Raw genomic sequence first — 18,682 nt, forward strand, 5'->3', positions numbered from 1 at the left:
GATTATCCTGTCATTCACAGGGCAGCAATGGGGCAGGGCAGCCCTTCCAGCAGCAGTGGCATCGCCACAGCTCCAGCCTGTTCCCAACAGAACCATGTACCAGGACAAGCATAGAACAGAACCATGGAACAGGATAAGCATGGAACAGAACCCCCCCCGCCATGCTTCTGAATACCTCACAACCATCACACCTGAAAGCATCTGCAGGAGCAGGAGGACAAGCATGATTAAAATGACACTTCTCTCCACACCAATAATTTCTAATCATTTTTCTATAGATCTGCATACACTACCTTCCTGCTTAAATGTAGTAGTTTTCCTTAAAACAAGTAGTCAGTCTCAAAATACTTTTTGAAGGATGCTTAATTATTGTCCATCATGAGGAGAAACTTAAGTGCTGAGTAGTAATGAAACACATGAAGTCCTGAGTCAAAATTAGGCATGTCCTCCAATCTAAGTCTTTATTACATAAACCTTGTTAATGAACTAGAATAAACAACTTAATTACGTTTGTTCACATGTAAGAAAATTAATTAGACGTTTCCAGCCAACTGAAAAGTAAAGCTAAACTGAAAAGAAAGCTCAAACACAGACATGTAAATAGAACTATTTTCATAGATTTATTTGAAAAATACTTACAAAAGCAAGTATGCTTGACACTAAAATAGTTAAACTTATTCTGTGTTTACATTGGTGTTGTTAAGCGTGCAGCATTAACAGTCTTTTCTGTTTGAAGCATCATTAGTTTGCTTTAAAGAAGTGGAGAAAATTGGGGTTTACTGTGAACAATGTCTCCCTGTCACTTCCTCTGCTGTGATCTCTGTATGAGATCTCAGAACACTGAAAACCGTGCTTGCTTTACTAACTACCACCTGCCAAGCACAGATTTACTGGAACCTGGAAGGTGGATCAGTTTTTTTTTTCCCTAGGAAGGAACAGGAGAGAGGAAGGAGAAGAAAACAAAAGGATTGGTTTCTTTTTGTGAAGAATTTACCAAAGCTACATTTCATGAAAAAGAGTCCTTAAAAATGTCCTTTTGTTAGTTGCCATCTTCCTTCAAAATGTGTGCACACTTCTGAACTTACCCGTAAGCAAATTACCATTCCTATAGCACTTGTTTGCTAGGAGAGGCCAGGACTAAAATAGTTAAGATTCCCCATCCAGACAGCAGTTCAGTAGTGTCAGAAACGAAATACAGTGCAATTAGTTTCCACATACTGTATAGCTACATTTTAAGACAAAACTGGCAGAGATAGTGTTTGAAAGACTTTCCTGTCTCCATGCAATCCACACTCTGGCAACAACCATAGTCCACAGAGTGGTGTACTGGGGCACATGGAGTGAATGGGATCTCACCAGCCATTATTTTGCATGGTGCCAGTAGCTGCTGCTGCTCGAGCCAGCATATTTCTGTGTGTCTCAGAAGCAGAAGCAAAAGTCCCATCCCTCACATGCACTGGCAGCATTCTCCTTCTGCCAGGCTGAGGGGCGTAGCTGTTCTCTCGCCAGTCTTCTTCTGGAGGCATGTCCACTCTCCTTGGGCCCGGGGCCTTAACACAAGAGGGGGGCACAGGGCAACCTTGAGAAGCACCGGGATCCCAAGAAGGCTCACGTAGTATTCTTAAAGTGCTGTAGTCTGTGCTGGCTGGTACTCTGCAACCCATGGCATGAGATTCATGCATGTGATGTTGTGAAGGCTGCTGAAGGAAGCCCTCTTGGAAACTCTTGCCTGGCTGGCCAGCATGTTTCCCCCAGAGCATTGTTCGCTTATCTGGTAACGTGGCTGTTTGTGCAGCAGGATAATTTGTGTTCAGCAAACGGCCAGAGACTCTCGATGCTCCACCTCCTAAATGCAAATTAACAAGAGGCTTTTGCCCCTGGGAGAGGGTGCCTTTGGGTACACAAGGGAGACTCCCATAGCTCAGTGCCACACCTGGGTAGTCTTCACCTTGGAAAGCTTCACCCCTGTCAGGCACAACCAGAAGCTTCTGGATGATGTTCTTCTGATCTCCTGAAATAAATTTTTAAAAAAAGGTTTGCTTAGTTATAATTTTTGTTTCATCGTCTCTGAACTATCAGCTGTGGCCAGCAGGTGACAGAAGAACAATGAAATCACTAGTACATCCAGTTACTGCCTGACATGCAATTCTGAATAAAAGCTAGCTGTACCTTTTCCACCATTCATTTTCCTCACTGCATTTCCTCTCCTTATCCTACTGCAGCTGCTGTCACAGATTTCTTTACTAGCCCCTTGTTTCATCAAGGAGCCCAACAAAGTATTCCAAGGCTGGCAGATCAAACTGGTTTTGATGCTGTCACAGGAAAATAATTCTCATGCAGGAAGTAGTTATTTCTACTGGCACATGTGTGATTCGTGGGAATGAGTAATTTGTGGAAGTACTCTTACACATGGAAACAAGGTGGTGGGTCTTACTACTACTTTAACATTAAAGAAAATAACTCATAAAAATATTGATATGACTTTGTATATAGCCATCATAATGTTTCCATAAAGGTTATTGGCTTTGGTTATGCACAGTTAGCACAGAACCACAGAAAAATTCTGAAGGACAGAGAAGAAGAAACGTGATTTGTCCTTCCAGATTTCTGGAGGAATTCAGGCAGATAGTGAAACTCCATTATGAAGGACAAGAACCGAGGAGCTGTACTTCAGCAATATTTCTGATCACCAAGAAGGATGAAAAGTCCTGTGATTATTACCTGACAGTTTACGTGCCTTGCCCACCATGCTGGGCATCAGTACATCATGGGGTGGGTGCTGCACCTGGTTTGGGTTGTGCTGGGGATCAAAGGGAAATACAGGAGGATCATGGGGGAAAGGAAGGGAAGTGGAGCTGGAAGAACGGTGGCTGGTGTCCACTGGCATTTTCCTCGTATTTGGTGCTTCCTTTTGTAAAATGAGAAAGGAGAAGAACAGAACATAAAATGATGAGTAAACACAGAGTTGGGTTGAAACAAGCAAAGGTGGTGTTGATCCAAGGAAGAAAGGGATGAGTCACTGGAACAAAAACATGCATCTGTATGTGAAAAAGACGGACAGACAAAAATTGCATCAATCCAGTAAGGCTCTTACTGAAGTGGTGGGCTACATAGGATCATTAGACTGGAATTGTAACAAAAAGAAAAAGTCAAAACGAACACAAACCACTCCTGGGGGTTTGGCTGACAAACTGAATACACCAAACAATGTCAGGCCAGTCAGCATTGGAAATGGCATGCTACACAAGCCATCAAATACAGTATTGCTGATTCTTCTTTTCTATTATCTACCAGGCTTTATTGAAAGCTCTGATTCCAGACTGTAAACAGATTTACCTGTCACAGCTGAAATATTTACCTGTGCTGTACCATTTGCCTCTATTAGGAGATACCTATCCCAAAAAGCAGGGATGGCTGAATGGCACAACAACAAACCATCACAGACTTAAGTGCAGTGACTTACTTGAAACAGACAACCATTCTACTGGCCACTTATGTTATGGGGATAGAAACCTTAGCAGAAAGGGCAAATCTTGAACAGCTAGAGGTTTGTAATTGCTTCTGCCAGCACTTCCAGGTATGTCAGAGCCCTTAACTAAAGCATGCTGAGAAGCAAACTCTTCAAAGTTTGACATATACTTAGTTTACAGCAGAGAGGTGCAATTGGAGCAACCTAACTGATTTCGTAACTGAGACTCTTCTATACCTGTTACGTAGTTGGTTTCAAATAAAAGTTTGACCAGAGTTTGCAATAAATTCAGTCAAAGCCAAAACTTGACATTATATCTAGCTGTGTTGCTAAACACTCTGTTACTGTTTTTCTGACACTTTAAAATTGCATCTAAGACAACTTAACAGAAAGGACAAAGGAAAGATCAACCCCCTTACTTTTAGTTATTTTCTGTATATAACTGTCTGCACCAAGTCTTGAATTGCCTCCCCTTTAATGTTGACTTTTACTCTCTAAAAATGCTATTTGCTTAATAAACTCACAAGAGAGCAGAAACGTTCCTATTGGTACTGGTGGGTTTTTTTGGAAATTATAGGTGCATCAGAAGCTTTCTTAAAAATACTTTAAGTCAACTGAAAAAAATATTTATACTGGCTGTTTCTGCATACTGACAAGTAATGTTAGCTGACATGCCTATCAGCTGCAGCAGTCACCACTCTGCAATGATACCTGAAAAAGACAGCCTTGCTTCTTATATAAAAGTTCATTCTTCTTCCAAAGACAGAACAAAAAAGACAGGCTTTTATCATGGCTTATTATTGAGCTGTCTTCTGTCTTGTTTGTTAACTACTAAATGAAGACATAGAAAACACCAACCCTACACAGAGATGATAGCTCTTTGGAAAGCTGCACATCATCCTACTTACAAAACTGTGAGAAGAGACCAAGGTCTCTTCTCTGTTAGAGATAACTGTCCCGCTGAGACTGCGAGCAATGCGACGGAAATTCTCTGCACTGTAGATTTCCTCCTCTTCTGGTTCCCTGCTATGTTCTCTGGTAAATGTGACCTGCAGACAATATCCCACATTTCAGACAAGGTTTTTAATAACATCAATTTTGTATAATAATTAGGGGCAACAGATGAATAGAAATATAATGGAGCATATTTCAATGATATTTAATGACCTTTTCTTTCCTAAAATCCTTCACTTGGGTACTACTTGGAAAACTTGAGATAAATGGGTCTGTCTGGATCTGCTGATTAAAAGTATTATTCCTTATAGTATTTCTTACCTTAGTAAATATACACAGATTGATTTGTCTAAATGAGATACATTCTTTTATAAGTACCTAAATCCAGGACAAAATGTCTTTAGTGGGATGAATCTACCTGAAGGACTGACTGCTGCTACAGGCATCATTGCCCCTGGAGAGATAATCATGGCTGCAGCTGACAGTCATCTTACGATAAAATACTACAGTCTTCTCATAACAAAAACAAAATTAAAAATCTAGGATTATTTGATGAATGCTGGAAACTTGTTAATCTTGTGCTAGCAAGGGAAATGTTTGTTCCATCCTTCCTTTCTTTTGTTCTATAAAGGAACAGACTTTGGGCTCCCTTAAACAAGTACAGAGATATTACAGGAAATGTCATTTCCCCTTGAAAATACTTCCATGTCTTCATATACAGACAGTGATATGTAACTGCCAGTTATTTAAACAGTTTCTTCCCAGGAAAAAAATGAGAAAGAATGTTCTCCCACTCTGAGGTGACTAACTACCAACTGTAGCAAATACCAAATTATCACCCACTTTAAAAATATGTAGTGACACAGTGAAAAAAAAAAGAGCCTGTGCCCCTGCAAGTGGCAAAATTAAGAAGCAGTTATCATCAGCTGTGATGCAAGGGAATTCATGCCACCAAGTTGAAAGAGACTAGATCTTAATGTTTTCAGGAGTGTCTTCCTCCAAGCCAGAATTTAGATCATCTGACTGCATGCAGTGCATGCAGCATGAATCACTCATATTTTAGCTAGTTAATCCTGAGCTAGACTGCACTTAAAATTCTTTCTAACATTAATAAAAATGACCCCAGTATCTTTTTCATAATGTACTTCACTTATCCCACTGTAAATTCTTTCTTGCACAGGGAGAGCCCTTCCCCCTCTAGTACATTTTAAGTACCAAAATATCACCTTGGAGACAGAAGAGACACTGGATCCACACAGACTGCGCTCGATCTCCGCCGTTGGGGTTTTCGACAGCCCCATGCCAGCTGTAGCAGGCAGCTTCCTCACACCCGGGCTCACAGACACTGGGAAGGAAAACACTGATTAAATTCAACACCTGATTGCACCTTAACGGCACATTTCTGACTACCTTAGGTCTGACTCCAGCAAAGACAGAGGGACTATACACACAGAACAAGAAGTCACAGATCCTTGGAACATGAATACATCAGCTAACACCCAACATTTCAAGGGGAGACGGCCTATCAGGATACTATGCCTACTTCCCTGGCCCTCCTGCAGGCTTCAGGGGAGCAGTTAACCAAACTATTTAGGATTTAAATACTTTAACTGCACATCAACACTTGCCTGATACAGAGGTGAGATTGTTTAAAGGGCCCAAAAAGACAGAAGATCAGCTACCAGAAGGAAGTTACCTTAAGTTATTTGGGATAAAAAAGTCAGCCTCAGGTTCCTTCCCCACATATTCACCTGCTCCTTCCCATTCAATGCTACCATTTCTCAGCCATTTTCTGCGCTGGGTAAATACTTAAAGGTGTTATTTTTAACTAGGATTGCTACAATTCACTTCAGTGCAATCCCCATCAACCACTTACAGTCCTAAAATTCCTCATGGAATAGACAGATCAGTGGCCTAATTTAAACTGGTCACAGGGAGTTCCTCTCAAAAGAAAGAAAGGTGATATGCTGATAACAACACCTTTTCTGCATTGAGGTGGTCGCATTTGGCTTGGCTTTAACTGTGCTGTAAAGCCCCTCTAATGAAAACTGACATTTCACCAAGATTCTGAATGCAAAGGTCTAACAAAACCAGTGGATATGGGTCAAAGTTTCAACAGCATTTGAAAATGAATATGTAATCCAAGTTAAGAGAAAGAAAGAGCAGTCCTAGACCTAGGACTAGGTCTAAAAAAAAAAATAAATCAGGTGATTTTCATCCAGTTCATCACAGTAGATGCCCTGGTTCAAACTTTTCAGTTTTACACAGAATTTGCAGAACTTAGGAAAAAACAACTGGAAGTTACAGCAAACCAGATGATCTCAAATACAAACTTCACTTTAGAAGAATATCCCTATCTCATATCAAATATGTGGTGGGAAAATAGGCAAGAAAAGTCAGCATAAGAAATGGGTCATTTGATGACAGAACTCTGAAACTCCAGCTACCACTAAAGCAACTGGGCTTTATGCTGGTAGATTTCCAGAAAGAACTTCCAAAATCAGTCAGCTAAGTAGGAATTTATAAGACCTTCTGATTCAAGCCCATGCATGACAGTATCTGCAAAGTTGTGAAGTCAGATCCTGCCTAAATCTGAAAGTAAACCAACAGGACAACAAATGGTAAATGGCCACATTTTGATATCTTAAGTGGTCTATGAGCAGACTGCAAGACACAAGAGTTCCAGAGAAAACTCAAGCTGTTCAACAAAAATCTGCTCAAGACTTTACTGCAGTACTCACTCTGGTCACAGCCAGGTCTGACATTGTCAGGAATGATGGGGGCTCCACTGCCATGGCTGTAGGGCAGGGGAGAACCTGTCCTGTGTATGTATTCATTGCAATATACATCATATGTGTACAGCTATATCTGTGTCACCTTGGTACCCATCCAATTTCAGGCTGCCTTGTATTTAACCAGAAAATTCATAGCTTTAATGCTATGACACAGATTATAAAGAAATTTGCTTCACTTGTGAAGCAGAGAAACAAGGTTGCCCTGTCTCAGGCAGGAGATTAGATCAGTTTAAGTGGAACCAGATTGCTGTCATCAGACTCTAATTGAATGTCTCCAGCAACAGCTGGATGTCCTCACTGTTGGAATCTGTTCATTTTCTTTCATCATCTACTAATCCACAAGGTCTCATGGATCCTCATGTACCCTCAGTGCTGCTTTCACAAGTAACTTTTCAGAATTTAAAGCAGGCAGTCCTTAGCAAAACACAGGTTCAACTCTCAGATCTTGATAAACTTTTAAAAGTTTTCCCTCAACCAGATAGAGACCAAATTCTCAATTACAATACAATCAGTTAAAATTCACCAATGTGGAGAACATTAGCATCAGGGATAGAAACAGTTTAATAAATTCCAGAGGGGGTGCAGGACTTTCAAACAGCAAAATTCATTAGCCTGACATAAGCAGCTGGCTCTCTACTTGAAAACAGGATCAATTATTTCTATGTTACTCTCAACAGATGTTTGCCATGATCAACAGCTACTCTGCAGTCACCCCAGGCAGTGCTATGACACTGCTTTCTCTAGTTAGCTGGAAAGTTTCCAGAGTCTACAACCTGACTTTTTCTGCATCTGTGCACGAATTAATACCCATTTAACTAAATCTACTGGAAAACGCATCTTCACCTACACTGGAGTACACAGGCAGGTCAACCAAGAAAAACAACTGCAGCATTCTTACCTGATTGATCAAATGGATACCTAGCACTGTCCTGTCTTCCCAAGAAAGGCCTAGTGGCCTGAGATGCCTGCAGACTAGTCTGATAGAGGGATTCCAGTTCTGAGAGCTCCTGTTCTGTGTCTTGATTCCACTGTGGATGCAGGTGTACTGGGATCCTGCTCAAGTCATCTCCAACTGCTCTCTGATCAGAAAGGAGTGGACTCCTCCCAGGTACAGGAAGCCATTCAGTATTCTTATTAGCCTTCTGAGAACTGTAACACCTAGAAACATTATTCACCCAACGGTCCACAGGCATAGAGGCAACCATGCTACTAGCAGCTCCATCATCCACCTCTTTCATTCCTCCATCATGACAGTGCCTTTCCACGCAGGGTACAGGGTCTGCCATATTCTGTCCACCTCTTCTACACAGTTCTTCACTGTGAGAACAAAAACTCCCAGAAGCAACATGTTGGGCACTAAAACCCTTCAAAGAAACTACCCCGTCCCTAATATCCACAGTTGAGTGTAACTTTTCAGAAGACTGGGTTTTATTTTCTTGGTTTTGATGGATTAGCTGTCTGTAACCGGAAGATGAATGGTTGATGAAAGATTTTTGTGTTAACTTTGGAGACTTCTCATCCTGACACACTGCAGTAATCCAGTCTTTTTCACGAGTACCTTTTCTCTGGGAGACTGCATGCATTTTCTGAAACTGCTCTGCCAAGGAGCGAACGTGTCCCTTTGTACTAAATGCCTCAGATTTAGAACCGTCTGCTGTGCCATATTCACCCTGTGAGGGAAATAAAATCTCCTGGCTGTTTGCTGTGTAGTACTTATTTTTCTGCAAAGGATCCGAGGAGCACTGCTGTGTAGGGGATGAAGTTGCAGGGGTCATTGCATGATAGGCCCCTAAAAGATCAATGCTGGGCCGCACTGGAGAGCTGGCAAGTTTGGAACAAGGACTGTGCTGGCTGTCCTTTTCAGGAGATGCTGCTTGTGGTGGATGTGGACAGGAAAACAGTGTAGGCAAAGACCCAGAGTTTACTGTGTTAGCCTTGGATTGGTACTGAGGTGTGAGAACAGGCATTACGTTATGAACCTCCTCTAACGTGCTGCTACTGCAGCAATCCCTATAGTCTTTTAGCCCTGTGGCTGTCGTGTCAGCAAATTCCCCACTCTTGTGGGCTTCATTCTCAGTTCTTGCAGACCTCTCTGCCAACCCTTGCCTATAAGGAAAAGAGGGGACTTGGTCATGAAAATCAGCAGAAGCAGACTGGATGTTTGGAGAGATCCTGTTGGATGGATTGCTTTCAGAAGGGGGCAAGGAGGAAGACTCTGGATATAATGATGAGTGCAATTCATGGCAGGAAGCAGGTGGGTGGAAGAAAGAACTGGACCCAAATTCCACTTCTTTGTTGGGTTCCAGTGGTACCTCCTGGCTCAGCAGTACTTGGAGCGGGCCAGTCTGTTCACTAAAACACACAGAAGAGTAAATGATTAGCGGCAGTCATTGCTTACGTTTATCTCCAGGGTACAGACCCTGCACTAGCTGACATACAGCTCAACACGCTCTCCTCACTGTATTCTGATGAAGACTTTGCATTAATTCACTAGACACATTTGTGTTAGTCCTTTGCTTCTAACTTTGTTTTCCTACTTTAACAGTCTAACTGAATCAATTTCATGTTTTTAAGAGTATTTTGCTACAGTTAGGCTTTATATGAAGTATTCTTGCACAGCACCAGAGGCATTTCAACCAGTACACTGAGTATGTGAGAAGGGATAACTGTAAGAAGAGTAGGAATAGCATTTATATAAAATAAAATTAAATAACTGCTTTCAACAGTAACATCTTAGATATCTTTTAAAATACTTTGGGAATGTTTGTGATCTGAAAATGAACTGACAGTATTTCTCTAAGATTCCCTCTCTCATTCTTCATGAAGAATGACTTGACAAATGGAAGAACAGGTTGGAATTTTTCTCATATCATTCTTATAGTCTAATTCTTTGAGATATTGATCTAAAACATTAAATAAAGTTCAAGTTAAATGCATAACTATTACTCTGCAATAATTTGTACCCTAAGCATACTTCTAGAAAATAATGTCAATTCTTTTAAGTACCAAAGCAAGACAGTTATATTCTTGAGTGGCATTTTTCTGCATTTAGTTAGCATTTTAATATACAGACAGAACAAACAGTAGTACGTCCACAGCCTATGAGAAAATGATAGGCTACATCAGCTCCAGCAGAAAACTTAAGGCAACTGTAAAATTACTGCTTTGTTTCCTCCTTGAGATGCATGGAATGAAAGTTATCATGAAGACCTAGTTGATGTGTGTAGCAATAGAATATTATTTGTGAGGAATTGCAAACTTTGTACTGTCTACGTTATTTAAATCAAAGCTGGAGTACAGAACTCCAGCTATGAACAGGGTTTCTTTTTCCTTGACTGAAATATTAACATTCAGTTGGATATAACATTTCGCAAAAGTAACGCTCATTTCCCAGAGCAGCCATGAGTGAGTTTAGCATTAGCAAAACTAGTTAAGACAGTGCTTTTCATTTTCTTAGAATCTGCCAAATGCCTAATTTGAGCTCTGCATTTCTCCTGTAAGAGAGAATATAATGGACTCCTGATTGACAACAGGATCAGCTTTCATTACATGTAATTCAGGTACTGCAGGAAAAGAAAAGAATGTTATGAACTATAGCCTGGCAGGTGTGCAAATTAACTGGGTTTGGATAGCTGTACCCGGCCTTTTACAGAAAGGAACAGAAAAATGATTCTCATCCGAGATTTTACCTAAGCTTCTGGTAATACAACATGTTAGGAAGGGGAGAGGGGAAAAAAGTAACAGTTCAAGAAATAGCCTAGAAATTGGATAGGGATGGTCTAGTGCTAGGAGGGAATGGCATGGGAAGAAAGAAGGATTAAGCTGCATGCTAAAGACAGTAGGAAGAAAGGATCAGTTATAGCAGAGAGTTAATTATGCTGTAGTTAAAGTCAGTATGGAAGAAGGAATCATGAAGAGACACTGAGGAGGGCTGGTAAGCCAGGCTACAGGATGCTGAGAAGCACAGAAAGAAAATGAAGAATGATGGAGTAGTCAAGGTGACAGGATCAGGATCTGGATTCAAGAGTTGTACCAGTGCACCACGAGAGAAGTGGACTAGAAAGAAAAGATCAATGTACTTGACAGTTTTCAAACTACAGAGCACTAAACATACTGGCTAATATTCCCAACATAAAAGCAGCTATAGCAAAATTTTGACTGCAGTACAGTCTTTTACTGACTGAGTCCTGAAACTGCTCCTGATTATAAACAGTCACATTTTATCCTAACGTACCCCCGCTTCTTTTAGCCAGATTATTGTCTATTGTATTTTTTCGCTTGGTGCATGAGACATCAATGCTGCCAGGCACTGACTGCTACAATTCTGTGTCACAGATCACATTCTGAACACATGCACATTGGACTGTTCTATAAAGACTGGGAGAAAGGGTGGTGGGGGGGGGGAAATGGGGTAGTTGACTGTTTTACAATAGGATTGAACCTAGAGAAGAGAAGAATAGGTGTAACACAGTAGGACTTGGACTATCCAGGGAATAGACAATAGTTTGCTATTTCTTTCCAGACTGCACTGCTCACAGATGCAGCCCGGGTGGTGCCCAGGCGAGGTACTGGCACTACCTTGTAGACTGGGCCATGGTGCCGCCCTGTGGTGGGTGGCAGGCTGGCGGAGGCAGCGGCTGCGGTGGCTGTTGGTGCTGCATGCGATCCTGGAGGCTCCGGGCTTTTCGGATACTGATTTGCAGCTTCTTATCGACTAGGGCTCTGCTGTGAGTGCTAGCGCTGGCATCATGCATGGCAAGTCTTAGTTTAGCTAAAATGCAAAAGAAAACATAGCAGAAAACAAACAGAAAAAAGGAATAAAATTGAAAAAGAAAAAAAAAAGAAAAAATATGCAGCAGGAACAAAAAACATGGAGCATGCAAATACTGCCACAAAAAAATTCACAAGGATGCTACTGTTTCCATTAATGCACATTCAGCTTAGCCAGGTGTACAAACACATTAATTGAAACTAAACCAAAATAAAATAAAAATATCGTTGTTTTAGCCCAATTTCTCATCCCTTCACACAGGCTCTTTCCAGCTCTACTACAATGATGCTTCATTCTGTCATGTACTCTTCTCCTGCGTCCTCCGTACCTGGGACTCCCTTTGTGCGCAGGAATACCCAGCTGGGATTTGAGATTCCTTGCTGGAAAGAAAGCTAATAGAGCTGTCACTACAGCTGTATGCTGCACCCTTTATTCTGCAGTCCATAAAAGCCAATTTCTAAATGAAAACAGCACAGGAGCTACTCACCCTGTCTGCAGCCATTCTACACAGACAGAGGAGAGTATGGGGTGAGACAGCCAGCCAGTCATAATGGAAAACCACCAAAAATAAAATGAAATCACATAGCACACATTCTCAAAGGTCACAATGCATTTAAGCACTTCAATGTCCTAATGCTTTTTTCTTCATGAAAGTTAAAGTACAGCATAGTTCACTTCTGCTAATCCAGAAGACTCCAGAGTGGGCTACCATTTTCTTCCTATGCTACACCCTCCATGAAAAACAGGGGAGCTTAATGGCCTTTGCAATTCGGCCTGACAATGGAGAAAAATTGTGAGGACTGAGTGGGAAGGGGAACCACCTACCAGGTGCTTGCTGAAACATAACAGCACCAAAAAGGGCACATCAGCACCCCAGTGCTGTTACTGCCTTAACACTGGAGAGAACAACAAAATTAATGTAAACATGAAAAAAACAGAGATGAAGAGGAATAGGACTAAAACCCCCAAATGGAAATGCTTATAAAAATGAAAAATTCTCTCCACCTGCATGTTCCTAAAGAGCAGCAACTCCCTAGCACGACCTGACCACTTACTGTGATGCGGCGTTTCAGCCTCTATTCTGTATTAGTAACAGTCAAAGCGCAGTAGCTCAGGCGGTTACGGTTACTTACATATAGCTTCGTTACAGAGAGCCAAAGCTGCAGCACAATCCCCCTTCTGCTCCTGATTCAGCGACTCTTCAAAGATTGAGTCTGCCTCCTGCATCGACTTCTCAAAGCCATCACTCCTCCCTGCAAATGGGCAGCACCCTTCATTTTGGTTTCATTATTGCAGAACCCTCACTTACCCTCATCCCATTTGTGATCACCAAATCCTTCCACACACGGATTCTTGCAGACGCTGTGCATATTCCAGACTGCACCACCTAACCCTCCCTAAGCAGAAATACATCTTGAGCACCCTGATATGCTTGACATCCATACAGTAAAACAACATGAAAGGGATTTTTTCCCTCAAATTTTCTTTAGTTGAGAGAGCTGTACTGGCTTATTCTGCTATTTTCAACACTTTAAGTCAGTATAAAAGATGGTACAGACATAGAACAGAGTCAGTTCAAATGACTTCTGTCAAGAAGGAATTAAACTAAATTTAGAACCAAATCTAAACCAAAATGTATCAGTAAAAGAAATACAGCAGATTAGGGTTTTTTCATTGTATGATAATTTTCCTGACAAAATCCATCTGCCTCTTCTTCATCAAAATGGAAACAAACTGAAACAACCAACATGTCTGGGGAAGAAAATTCAGGAGTTGAGTGTGAACATAAATGCCTGCATGAAATACTTCCATAAATGAGTTTAGTGCATATACTTAACTGCTCTAAGTCAGAATATAAAAACCCAACAGTCTTGCAACTTGAAAAACAAGGTGGTGGAAGCTGAGAAGAAGGGGACAACTGTCAAGAATTCCTTTTGCGACAATTTGGAAAACAGTGCTGGAGAAGGATAAATAATTTTGGACACAAAAAGAAACTGTGTCCTGGCATCATAACATCCATTTCTGAGAAGAAGAAATGCCCAAACTATTTTGTGTCACCTATTAGGCATTATGCAAATGATACACTAAAATGTAAGCATTCAAATGAGGCAGGAAAAATAGAAAATAAAACTTGACTTTTACTCTCTTCAGGGGTGGGTCTTTTTTAATGGAACATCTCTGTCATTGTGGCAGAGAATGTGAGTACCTTGATCAGCCAACAATAAATCACGTTCTCTCAATATGCATAACACATGCTACGGCCTGACCTGCTCCGTAACATCGCTGTGCACAGATGTAAATACAAACTCTTTTACCATAAACCCCAAAGAATCTGCATTAAAAGCTAGTACTGGAGAAAGAAGTGAGAATTGTTAGAGCAGTAAGTTAATCAAGCAGCACAGCACCTTCAGTTTCAAAATCAAGGCAACTGAGGCTTGTAATTAAGGGCAGAATACTAAAGTTAGCTTTCATTGCATGAATTTAGCAGTTTACTTGAGGGGAAAATGAGTCACAAGCATTCTGGAGTTCTGCATACAAGCAAGCCTTCCAGGCAGTCCAGCAGCCTGTTCAGCTATTATATCTCTGACTGGGGTGGGGAAAGACTGAAAAGGAATAAACAAAGGCTTCCCTAGATCTCAAGTCAATGCATCTGGACTCCTCAAACATTCTACTAAATTCTTTTTGGATTAAGCATTAGTCTACTCTACTTTCTTTTCAACAAAGAAAAGCTAAGTAATTTTTGCTTCCATCAACTAATAGAATAGATCAAGAAGAGGGGTAAAGTACTGGAGAATATGCTGTTTTCTTTCATGCAGGAGAAGCAGAGAAGACAACATGCTCAGCAACAGAGGTTTACTTTTCAGTTTTTAAACTACTGGCATTTATGTTACAAAAGTAAACACTATACTAATAGAAAAATATATTTATCTACTCTGGTACATCAGAATTTTTGACCTGGTTACCAGCAGACCATAGTAGGACTGTAAAGTATAACTGATGGTCAGTAAAAATTATACACATTTCCACAAATTATACAAATTATATACACATATAAAAATTATACATTATTTCCAGTCAGACATTCTCATGGAGATCATATTGTTCAGTTGTCACTGGCACAGCGTCATTCTGCCTGCTGAGCAGCTGGCATGGCTGTAGGTTGCAAAGCACAGTTGGGATTGTGTCCAAAACTGGCACTGCTGTGGGCTGGCCCTCTCCTTCCTCTCCTTGAGCAGCAAACCAGCAACCTCAACTCCCTTCTACATCAGGTTGAAGAAAGCAGCATGGGGATGCCAGGAGGGCTGGCAGCACAGTATACCACAGCAGGACTGCCCTGATCATATATACATTAGTTAGACCAGAGCCCAGGTGTTCACTCTTCTTGGCCCTGCTCACCCTCCAACAACCCCCAGTTAAGTGTTCCAGCAGGTTTCAAGGTTCACTCTTGACTGGGTCAGTGCACTTTATCCCACCTTTCTCCTGAATCCTCTTACTGGCTGATGGAGATTCAGGGCTAAGACAAAGTATTACACGTGAATCCTGTCATGTTCCCTCTGTTCCAGCTGCATCCTTCCAATTAAACCTGTTTTGCTGCCATCTCCTCCCAGAAAGATGAGGAGTCATGGAAAAGACAATCAAACTTTGTATTTAGTTCTTAATTTTTTAAAAATTCTTTTTCCCTAGAAAAGATAGGCAACTAAACCCAGCTCAGATTTTCAATTAGATCCAGCCAGAGTACTTGTCCCAACACCTGTGCCGTGGGTCCACAGCCAGGCAGGGAGAAACACTGCACAGCACAAGGGCAGAACAAGCAGAATTGCTCAGGGCTGCAAAGGTACTAAAATCAAGCGGAAACAGAATGATGGTTTATATTAACCACCTCTGCTGCAGATGAAGCTGAGGTGCCTGAAAGGTAAAAACAGCCCTGCCCATTCCAAGATGCTGGTTAAAGGCTTACAGCTAAATCAAGGTATCAATACTATCAACAGCGTGTATCACTAAAAAATTGGAAAAATGCACATATACTAAGAATATCTCTACATTATTTTGCTTTTTCATTTAAGAAGAAATTTGGTCAAAATACTAAACAGTTTTTTACTCTCTACAGGTTTGAAATGGACCGTATTTCACTTCCTGAAGGCACATATCTGTAATGGGAGGTGGATGTGGCGAGAGACATGCACACACACAAATAAATCAGGAAATTACATTCAAAGGTTCAAAAAACTTCAGCACTACCATCTTGCAAAATATACTGCATTCAAAGGTTACCCTGATTCTGCAGTTCATCTAGATCCATAAACCTGCTGGGACGGGGATTAAAGCCCATTGCTGCCTCCATTTCCTTTTCTCTTTTTCTGCGTAGCTCTTGCTCATGTGCTCTCCTTGCCACCTCTTCTTGCAATTCATCCAGCTCACTCTTTAAAGGAACAAAGATGTCTCCACCTTCAAAACAAACAAGTAACATTTTTGATAGCTACATCTCTTGAAGTATCCCTTAAAAGACAAGGCAACATTACTGGAGAATAAAATTAATATTAGGTAATAAGAGTCTGAGACCACAGAATTGCAGAACATCAATTTTGTTAAGTTTTATTTATAAAAATACAGCAGTGCTTCAAGCTCCCCTGCAGCACAGCCCATGGATTCACTGACTCACACAAACAGCATATAGAACAGAAAGAACCATTGGAAGAAATAACCCTAAGCTGATGATGAAATCTTGAGGCTTCTTGCGGTTTTTATAACTTGTAAATAAAGCTTTGTCAAATTAGCCAGATCACTAGCTCGTGGAAGTTAAATGGATTCCAATGAGATGTTTTTCATCTAACTGCATGAAGTGGATGAAAATGGGAGGAAAATAAAGCACCACAATATCCTACACAACAGAAATCCATCAGTTCTCATTCTCACTCCAACTATTACTGGTATTCAGAAAGTGTCTCCCCTGCTGCCTTTCCCTTCCCTCTCTGGAAAAAAGTATTTGCTTAGAATGATACATAAGCAGAAAAGCTTAGCCTCAGCCCAAACAGCTTGTAAAAGATTCACAGTTCTAACAGTTTTGAATTTTGTATAGAATTACAAGCTGGTTTTCAGAACTTTACTAAGTTATGAGCTATGCTTGGGAAGGTTTTTTTGATGGCAGAATACTGAGTTATATGAAAGAATAGGAAAAATTAGTTTTATTTTATCATTTAAGTCAATACACAAAAAGACATGCCAGAGCAACATGATCAAAGGAATATTCCAACAGGTTTTTTACAATGCCCTTTGGTAAATCTTATAATTATTTCTTATGAAACTGTTATGTTCTTCAAAGTTGCTTCTCCCTTTCCTTATAATTTCCCTGTCATCATAAACATCCAGAAAGCAAAGAACAACTCAATACATTTTACCTTGCATAACCACCCCTACAAAGTGTACCTTACCATTTCCCATGGTGTGTGGGCTGTTTGTCCAGCTCCCAATTGATGAAGCTGACTCCACTTCCAAGATGCTGCTACTGTGAGACTTCGGGATGTTGCGCCATGCAGGAACAAAGGCACCTCCTCTCTTCATATGAACATCCCTCCAAGAAGACAGTAATTATAGTTTACCATTTGACCAATTTCTCCAGGAGAAATTGTATCTACCTTTTTTGTATCCACACAAACAAATACTTGCATTTTAATCTAATTTTTAAAGAAGTCTACCATAAGAAAATCTTGGAAGAAACAGCGGAAGAGAACGTTAACAAGGAGGACAGTAATTCTATTCTCCTCCATATGATGACGCATTTCATATTAAACTGTGGTCCAGGAGTTGTTCAGAACAGATTCTTACCTACTGTTTATTGGCCATAAACAGTGCCAATATGTGATTACCTAAAGCTTCCTAAGTCAAGGAAAAAAACACATAGTGCTGTCTATTTTTACATAAAAATATTACAAGTATGTCAGAAAACAAAGATTTCTATACAAGGCTACTGATTTCTGATTTTGTACAAGGTGTCTAAGAATCAATGGTCTAATGCAAACAAAAAGGACTATGAGTTACTCAAAGTACAAGCTTTTAAATCATAGATTAAAGGCACAACTATTTCAGATGCATCACTTTAGACCATATTTCTTGCTCACTCAAGCCCCGTTTTTTTCTCTGCTTACCAGCAGGAAGTTTTTAATATACTGAGAAGAATAGGCTCCCATTTCCCTACTATTTCTCCCCTGTTCCAATACAGCTCTATGTGAAACTGGGACCACTGTTTTGCAAAATGTTCTACACCATTATGTAACTACAAAAAAAATCAAGACTTCAATCGTTCCAAACATGAATTTTGCTGAAATGTACCTGTGGGTGCTTGAACTTTCAGACAAGGGCATGTCCAGACTAACTGGGCTGTTGCTGTTGCGCTCACTGCTTTCATAGCCAGACTCCATCCTCTGTATTAGGTGAGGATGTTGATCCACCACGTGGTGCTGGGTGCCCCGGCCCAGCACACCACGCTTGTATCTGACATTTGACTGGCTTGACCTTGTTTCGTGAACAGCATGCTCCTTCACCTCATTCTCAGTAAGTTCTTTACCTGTCAAGATAAACAACACAGCTTGGTAGAAGACATAAGCTTCAATACCAGCAAAACATCCATACATGTCAGCTTCTCAAATATGTTTAAATCACAAGCACCATCCTTAATTTTGTGTAAAATCTGCAATA

At 40.7% G+C, this 18,682-nt stretch overlaps 1 protein-coding gene across 8 annotated transcripts in view; it reads right to left on the minus strand.

Annotated features, from left to right (window-relative positions):
• Positions 1-597: 597 nt before the first annotated feature.
• Positions 598-18,682, minus strand: part of USP54 (ubiquitin specific peptidase 54) — a 92,030-nt gene continuing 73,945 nt past the window's right edge. For 3 of the 8 annotated variants that reach the window (XM_077183208.1, XM_054637576.2, XM_077183210.1), the window contains exons 14-23: positions 18,317-18,551; positions 17,419-17,558; positions 16,262-16,435; positions 13,123-13,242; positions 11,797-11,989; positions 8,117-9,570; positions 5,650-5,768; positions 4,378-4,518; positions 2,722-2,908; positions 598-2,011 (exon numbers count right to left, since the gene is read on the minus strand). In XM_077183208.1, coding sequence (XP_077039323.1) covers positions 1,353-2,011; positions 2,722-2,908; positions 4,378-4,518; positions 5,650-5,768; positions 8,117-9,570; positions 11,797-11,989; positions 13,123-13,242; positions 16,262-16,435; positions 17,419-17,558; positions 18,317-18,551 — 3,422 coding nt within the window. In that variant the 3' untranslated portion in view covers positions 598-1,352. Of the gene's footprint in view, positions 2,012-2,721; positions 2,909-4,377; positions 4,519-5,649; positions 5,769-8,116; positions 9,571-11,796; positions 11,990-13,122; positions 13,243-16,261; positions 16,436-17,418; positions 17,559-18,316; positions 18,552-18,682 lie in introns of those variants that run through there. The other 5 variants (XM_077183209.1, XM_077183211.1, XR_013183473.1 and 2 more) reach the window with 5 other exon arrangements.

The sequence above is a fragment of the Agelaius phoeniceus genome, chromosome 9, assembly GCF_051311805.1.
Source record: "Agelaius phoeniceus isolate bAgePho1 chromosome 9, bAgePho1.hap1, whole genome shotgun sequence".
NCBI lineage: Eukaryota > Metazoa > Chordata > Aves > Passeriformes > Icteridae > Agelaius > Agelaius phoeniceus.